Source organism: Mandrillus leucophaeus, unplaced genomic scaffold (assembly GCF_000951045.1).
Source record: "Mandrillus leucophaeus isolate KB7577 unplaced genomic scaffold, Mleu.le_1.0 Scaffold106, whole genome shotgun sequence".
NCBI classification, from domain to species: Eukaryota; Metazoa; Chordata; class Mammalia; order Primates; family Cercopithecidae; genus Mandrillus; species Mandrillus leucophaeus.
This window is the reverse complement of record NW_012098765.1, coordinates 1,342,290-1,349,526: the sequence shown is the minus strand read 5'-3', so window position 1 is coordinate 1,349,526 and position 7,237 is coordinate 1,342,290. Positions and strand designations below refer to the sequence as shown.

Here is a 7,237-nt window from a genome sequence, read left to right as displayed (position 1 = left end):
CCTGGTGTGACAGACCCAAGGCCAGAACACAGTAGAGTTCAGCACTGGGGAAGGCAGGTTGTCCTCCCAGGGGACGGGAGTCCATCCACCTTGCCAAAAAGCTTTGTCTGGGGAACTGAAAATAAAAGGGAAAAAGGAGGAGGGACAAAAGAGGCAGAAATGAGAGGGGAGGGGACAGAGGACACCTGAATAGAGACCACACCCATGACCCACATGATGCCGAGAAGTACTCCTGCTGTAGGAGGAGACTCAGGACAGACGGAGGAAGGACAGCAGACCAGGCAGTCACAGCCGCCCTGACAAGAGCGTTCCTAGAACTCAGGATCTTCTCTACAGAAGAGGACAGAGCAGACAGCAGAGACCATGGGGTCTCCCTCAGCCTCTCTTCACAGACGGTGCATCCCCTGGCAGAAGCTCCTGCTCACAGGTGAGGGGAGGACAACCTGGGAGAGGGTGGGAGGAGGCGGCACAGAGACTGGCTGGGGTCTCCTGGGGAGGACAGGGCTCTGAGACGGACAGAGGGCTCCTGTTGGAGCCTGAATAGGGAAGAGGACATCAGAGAGGGACAGGAGTCACACCAGAAAAATAAAATTGAACTGGAATTGGAACAGGGCAGGAAAATCTCAAGCGTTCTATTTTCCTAGTTAATTGTCACTGGCCACTACATTTTTAAAAGTCGTAATAACTGCATCAGATGACACTTTAAATAAAAACATAACCAGGGCATGAAACATTGTCCTCACCCGCCTACCGCAGACATTGGAAAATAAACCCCAGGCCGTTGAGGGCCCTGAGAAGGCTCTTGAGCTCATCACAGGAGTCTGCAGCCTGTCCCAGGCACTGAGGTGCACGCAAGATCACACAAGTCCCTGCCCTCATGAAGCTCATGCTCTCATGGGGAGGAAGGCAGACAGGCAAAGAGATCTAGAATGTGAGGTCAGGTGTTGACAAGAGCACTGGTGGGAACAGAGCAGGGAAAGGTCAGAAAGAAAAGAACCAGGGTCTCTAGAGGAGGTGTCAGGGACGGAGTCTCCCAAGAATGCCCCGATGTGAGCAGGACCTGAGGCCAGTGGGGAGGCAGTCGCGCAGACCCCTGGGGAGCAGCATTCCACAGAGGGAAATGCCAAGGTTGGAGGTGCTAAGGAAATAGGAGTCATGCTGCTGACCTTGACCCAGCAGGACACACATATACACACACACTCACTCACTCACTCCGGGGCTGGGGGATGAAGAGACCTGCTCAGGACCCAGGGCCCCGTTTTTCCACCCTAATGCATAGGTCCCAATATTGACCGATGCTCTCTCCTCTCTCTTAGCCTCACTTCTAACCTTCTGGAACCCGCCCACCACTGCCCAGCTCACTATTGAATCCAGGCCGTTCAATGTCGCAGAGGGGAAGGAGGTTCTTCTACTTGCCCACAATCTGCCCCATAATCTTTTTGGCTACATCTGGTACAAGGGAGAAAGAGTGGATGCCAGCCGTCGAATTGGATCATATGTAATAGGAATTAAACAAATTACCCTAGGGCCCGCACACAGCGGTCGAGAGACAATATACTTCAATGCATCCCTGCTGATCCAGAACGTCACCCAGAATGACACAGGATCCATCACCCTACAAGCCATAAAGGAAGATCTTGTGAATGAAGAAGCAACTGGCCGCTTCCGGGTATACCGTGAGTGATTCCCCATGACCTCTGGGTGTTGGGGTTCAGTTCTACTTCCCACATACGGGATTCTCAGGCCTGGGCTGTGCCTGTGCCCCCTCTGTATTACGTGCCGTGTTAGGGTTTGGACATTTAGTGCAGGACACACACAGAAGAGACAAACTTCAACAGATCAGAATTCCTTTCTGGCATCCAGATCCTGCGGACACTCACTGCAGAGGAAGGACAGTCTGATGAGGGGACTCAGCAGGGGGAGGTCAGTCTCAGCCTAGCACCCCATGCCTTCCCCATAAACCTGACCCTGAGAAAGACCCTGGAGAACCGGATCAGGGCCTGGCCTGAAGGACTTCCTGGAATCTTCACAGAGAAGCTCAGCCCCAGGGCTCCTGACTCCAGGTGACCCAGGGGAGCCTGTGCCAGGGCTAGGTTGTGGCCTCCTGGGCAGGGCTGATTGGGAGCAAGGACTTACCAGCTGTCCAAGGGCCATGGCTCCTGGAGCTGGATTCTGGATGCAGAATTGGAGTTTCTGGCCACACCTGTTCCCTGTCACCAGAGTCTCATCTGGGCAAGGACAGAGCCTTGTCCTTTACTTGAGACTCAATGTGGGGAGGATAGATAGACAAGGTTACTAGGGCATCAGTCCATTGCCCTGGGGACATAGGTGACTCCATGGGAAGTTCAGTGTCCTCAGAAGGAGGAACAGAGGAGAGAAGATGCTCCCGGCAGCTCCTTGTCCACCAGGGATCAGGCCCAGGGCCCTCTCTCTTGGAGGCAAATCAACATAAATGCTCTTCATTTGGGCAGTTCCTCTGTGCAGAGCTGAGATCAAGTGATCGTCAATATTTTGAGGTTAATTCACAAACAATCTCACAGCCAAATAACACTTATCCTACTTATTGAAAGGAAATTGAGGCACAGGGAGACAGTCACGAACAAGGGTCACACAGGCCGTAGACAGCAGATTAGAGACATACGAGGTCTGTCTGCAGCCAGAGCCCCCTCCTCTCCTCAACCCGGGGTGGGTGGGGCTGTTTGTTGTCAGGCATTTGCAGACCTGAGACTAGTCATGGGTCTGCTTCCTTTTGTCTTGTGCATCCACAGCTGAGAAGTGGAGCTTCTGGTCCGGAGAGTGAGAGGTGAATGGAGAGCTAATCAGTTTTACTCTAGAACTAAATCACCTCAACTGTCAGGGTCAGTGCCAGGATTGTCCAGGCCTCTCCCTTAGATCCACAGCCCCCTCACTGGACCTGAAATCCTGTGCTTCCCGAGGCAGTGTCACTCCCATGGGAGGATAAAGGAAAGGATTTCGCTTTCTCTCCACACTCACACCCCTGCGCCAACACAGGCCCAAAGTGAGACACACTCTTGCTCAGTAGCTCTCTCATGAAGGAGAGAATGAATGAAGGAATGATCCATAATCTCTATAGAGACTGGATCCTGGATGCAGAATCCTAGGAAGTTCTGGCCGGTTCCCTGTCCGTCAGGGGCTAAGATCCATGTACCATTCCTCTGACCCCCTGTCCTGAAAGTAATCCTATCTCATGTGACTCTGGGGTTCCTTGGCCATGGGAGGGTTTTCAAGGCTCCCTGGTCCTGGTCGGGACAGCCAAGGGACTCCTACTCCTGGGGTCTCTGAGGTCACTATACCCCGCATGTCTCATTGCCATGGGCATTTCTGACTGTCTCCTGTTCCTCCGTGCTCCTCCCTCTTCATTCCAGCTGAGATGCCTATCCCTGAACATCTCCCTCCACTCTTAGGCCTTCCCCAGACACTCCCTCGAACAAGGCTGGCTGTCCTGTTTTCTTCCCGCTCACACTGTGGCCTGGCCCACTTCCCAGGCAATAGGGAAGGCACAGAAATCAGCTGGAGCAGCCGCTCCTGCCAGGCTCCATCACAAGCCAATGTCAACAGGTCACCAGGAGAATGAGCTTCCGCTGTGTCCCCGCCCAGGGCTCTTTACCTCCATGAGGCCAACACACAGAACAGGCAGCAGGACAAGGATGAGCAACTCCTCCATCCACTTCCTACACTGACTCACCAGGAGGTCAGAGGCAGAAGGACAGGTCTGCAGTCCCCAAAGCCCACATGCTTATTCCACCCATTTCACTACCTACTCCATCTTCATCCTGGTGTGGGGCTCACATCCTCCAGTGGATCCTGGGGCCTCCCCCAGGTGCAGCTGGCCAAGCAGGTGCTGTCTGATGGGTTTGCTGTCCATTCTACATATACCTGTGTCCTCGTGATGATGCCATTGTCATAAGGTGGGGTCCCTTGGACTGAGAAGTGCACCAGCCACTGGCGTCTCACTTAGACTCTGCCCCGTTATACAAACTTAAACTCTAGTTGCACTTTCTGAGGTTGATAGGAGAGGAAGAAAATCTTTCACATGCCTGATTTGGGGCTTCTCCTCTTTTTGCCTAACTCTGCACAGGAACCAGGGGCAGGGAGCGCTTTCTAAACTTACTAACATAACACACATCGCTTCTCCTAATTTGGCATCATTTCTCCCTTTATGTAATTGACACACCTAAGACTTCCTCTCTGACCGGTTCTGTCCTCCTAACAGGACTCATACCCTTCTCTCTACTCAGGGAGTCACTGATTTCAAACCATCTTCAGCATCTGCCTTTGAGCATAATGTGATCCCACTGGAATTGAGAGCAGACCTAAACCTTCGTATAATATCAAGAGAAGTACTACTTCCAGCAACTGATCTTAGATCTTTAGGCCATTAACAACAATTTCTACTTCTGGAAAAAATTTAATGTTTCCCCCAAATGTCTTTCATTTTTTTTAACTATAGTCAGAAAATAACATGAGATCAAAACTACTGACAAATTTTTAAGGGCAAATTATAGTATTACAGGTTGAGTATCCCAAATCCAAAAATCCAAAATCTGAAATGCTCCACAATCCAACATTTTTTGACCACTGACATGATGCTCAAAAGAAATGCTCACTGGAGGCTGGGAGTGGTGGCTCACGCCTGTAATCCCAGCACTTTGGGAGGCCGAGGCAGGAGGATCATGAAGTCAAGAGATCAAGACCATCCTGGCCAACATGATAAAATCCCATCTCTACTAAAAATACAAAAATTATCTGGGTGTGGTGGTGCGTGCCTGTAGTCTCAGCTACTTGGGAGGCTGAGGCAGGAGAATAGCTTGAACCCAGGAGGTGGAGGTTGCAGTGAGCTGAGATTGTGCCACTGCACTCCAGCCTGGCAACAGAGTGAGACTCCATCTCAAATTTTAAAAAAGGGGGCGAGGGAGAGAAATGGAATGGAAAGGAAAGGAAAGGAAAGGAAAGGAAAGGAAAGGAAAGGAAAGGAAAGGAAAAGCTCACTGGAGCACTTTGGATTCTGTATTTTCAGATTTGGGATGCTAAACTGGTAAGTATACTGCAAATATTTTCAAAACTCAAAAACAGTCAAAAATCCAAAACATAAGTCCTAAGCCTTATGCATGAGAGATACTCAATCTGTATGAACTATAGGCACCCAGCTGAACAGCAGATCTCTAGCACCTCCTCATCCTGCGTAACTGAAACTGCAGAGCCATGAACAACTCTCCATTCCCCCACCTCCCAGGCCCTGATAACCACCATTCTACTCTCTGATTCCACGAGTGTGGCTACTCTAGGGACCTCATATAAGTGGAATCCTACAGTATCTGCTCTGTGAGTGGCTTATTTCATTTAGCATAATGTCAAATGGGAGAAAATAATTGCAAAATTTCTTCTCAAAGTTCTATCTCATAACTGTCAAACACACATGGTCCTTGAGGGCCAGATTTCCAGCAGTTCATGCTTTCCCTTTTCCACCAGTCAGTTCTGCATTTGCAAATGTCCACATGTATTTATGGAGAGATCCACAGGTCCTCACCTGCCCTCTGCAAGGGGAGAAGGGACATTAAAGACTGAAGACAGGCTGGGCATAGTGGCTCATGTCTATAATCCCAGCCTTTTGGGAGGCTGAGGTGGGCAGACCACCTGAGGTCAGAAGTTCAAGACCAGCCTGACCAAGATGGTGAAACCCAATCTCTACTAAAAGTACGAAATTTAGCCAGGCATGGTGGTGGGCGCCTGTAGTCCCAGCTACTCGGGAGGCTGAGACAGGAGAATCGCTTGAACCCGGGAGGCAGAGGTTGCAGTGAGCCAAGATCTTGCCTGGCTGACACAGCAAGACTCCATCTTGAAAAATAAACAAACAAAAAAAAGACCAAAGACAAAGAATATACATATGGTTCTGCTGTTAAATCCAGGCAGCTCCTGCCTGTCACCTCACTCTTTTCTAGATCATTCCCTGGACTTCACTCTATCTTTAGGGTCACTGGCTCAAGTCAGTCATCATCAAACACCTGGGGAAAATTGCCCCACCTTGTGCCTCCACTGCCTGACGACTGAGCTGACCTCCAGGCTTGCCTCTGGTGTCCCCTGTCTTATTTCTGCTGAAACATCCAGTCCCAGGCCAGCCTGTACAATATCTACAGGGTTTAAGGACAATGGGAAGTCCTATCATCATCCATTTCTAGGATGTCCCTAGACAGGGAAGCTGCAGAAAACAAAACACCTAGGGAAACAAAGCAGGACTGAAGGTGGAAGGGACTCAGCACCTGCACGTTCCAGGTGAGGACCCCAAGGTGGGCCAGGCAGTCAGCTGGTCAGGGAGGAACCAGGAGAGGCACCAGGAGCTGTGACCCTCCCCCCAGTCCTGTGTCTGTCCACAGCCCAATGCTACTGCTCAATTCACAGAAAGTCTGTGATTCTCCCACACAGAGCAGGTGGCCTCAGAGCTCTCAGATCATCATGTATCTGTCTTGTGACACACACACCTGCCGTGGGCTTTTAAGGACTCAGGTGGGCTGAGGGGTGGGAGATGCCAACTGTGATTGAAAGATGCCTGTGGAGGAATCAAAGGTGCCACACAGGGCAATCTTCTCTCTGTTATCTGCACAGCGGAGCTGCCCAAGCCCTACATCTCCAGCAACAACTCCAATCCCGTGGAGGACAAGGATGCTGTGACCTTAACCTGTGAACCTGAGACTCAGGACACAACCTACCTGTGGTGGGTAAACAATCAGAGTCTCCCGGTCAGTCCCAGGCTGGAGCTGTCCAGTGACAACAGGACCCTCACTCTATTCAATATTCCAAGAAATGACACAACATCCTACGAATGTGAAACCCAGAACCCAGTGAGTGTCAGACGCAGCGAGTCAGTCACCCTGAATGTCCTCTGTGAGTATCTCTGCTCCTCTCTGGCCCAGGCTGCCGGCCCAAATCCACAGGGTCAGAGGCCGGGCCTCTCAGTCCCTCTCAGGTTCAAGTACACAGACCCTCACCCCTGGACATCCAGACTGTCTGTGACTTTCTGCCCCAGAAAAACCTGGGCAGACCAAGTCTTGATCAAGAATAGGAGGGGAGGGGCTGCTCCTGTCCTGGGAGGCTCGGGGTCCACACCCTGTGATGGGAGAAACAGGTGAATGTCTCAGACTCAGGCTCAGTAGATACAAGAGGGGTTTGGTTGAGACTTTAGGGTTGTGACTCAGCTTAGAGGGACACCGTGGTCCTTCCA

General features: G+C 51.1%; 1 protein-coding gene across 2 annotated transcripts in view; it reads left to right on the top strand.

Annotated features, from left to right (window-relative positions):
* Nucleotides 1-215: 215 nt before the first annotated feature.
* The window catches only part of CEACAM5 (carcinoembryonic antigen-related cell adhesion molecule 5), an 18,150-nt gene continuing 11,128 nt past the window's right edge, over nucleotides 216-7,237 (top strand). For both annotated transcript variants that reach the window (XM_011983233.1, XM_011983224.1), the window contains exons 1-3: nucleotides 216-427; nucleotides 1,317-1,676; nucleotides 6,622-6,900. In XM_011983233.1, the coding sequence (XP_011838623.1) occupies nucleotides 364-427; nucleotides 1,317-1,676; nucleotides 6,622-6,900 (703 nt within the window). In that variant the 5' untranslated portion in view covers nucleotides 216-363. The remainder of the gene's footprint in view (nucleotides 428-1,316; nucleotides 1,677-6,621; nucleotides 6,901-7,237) is intronic.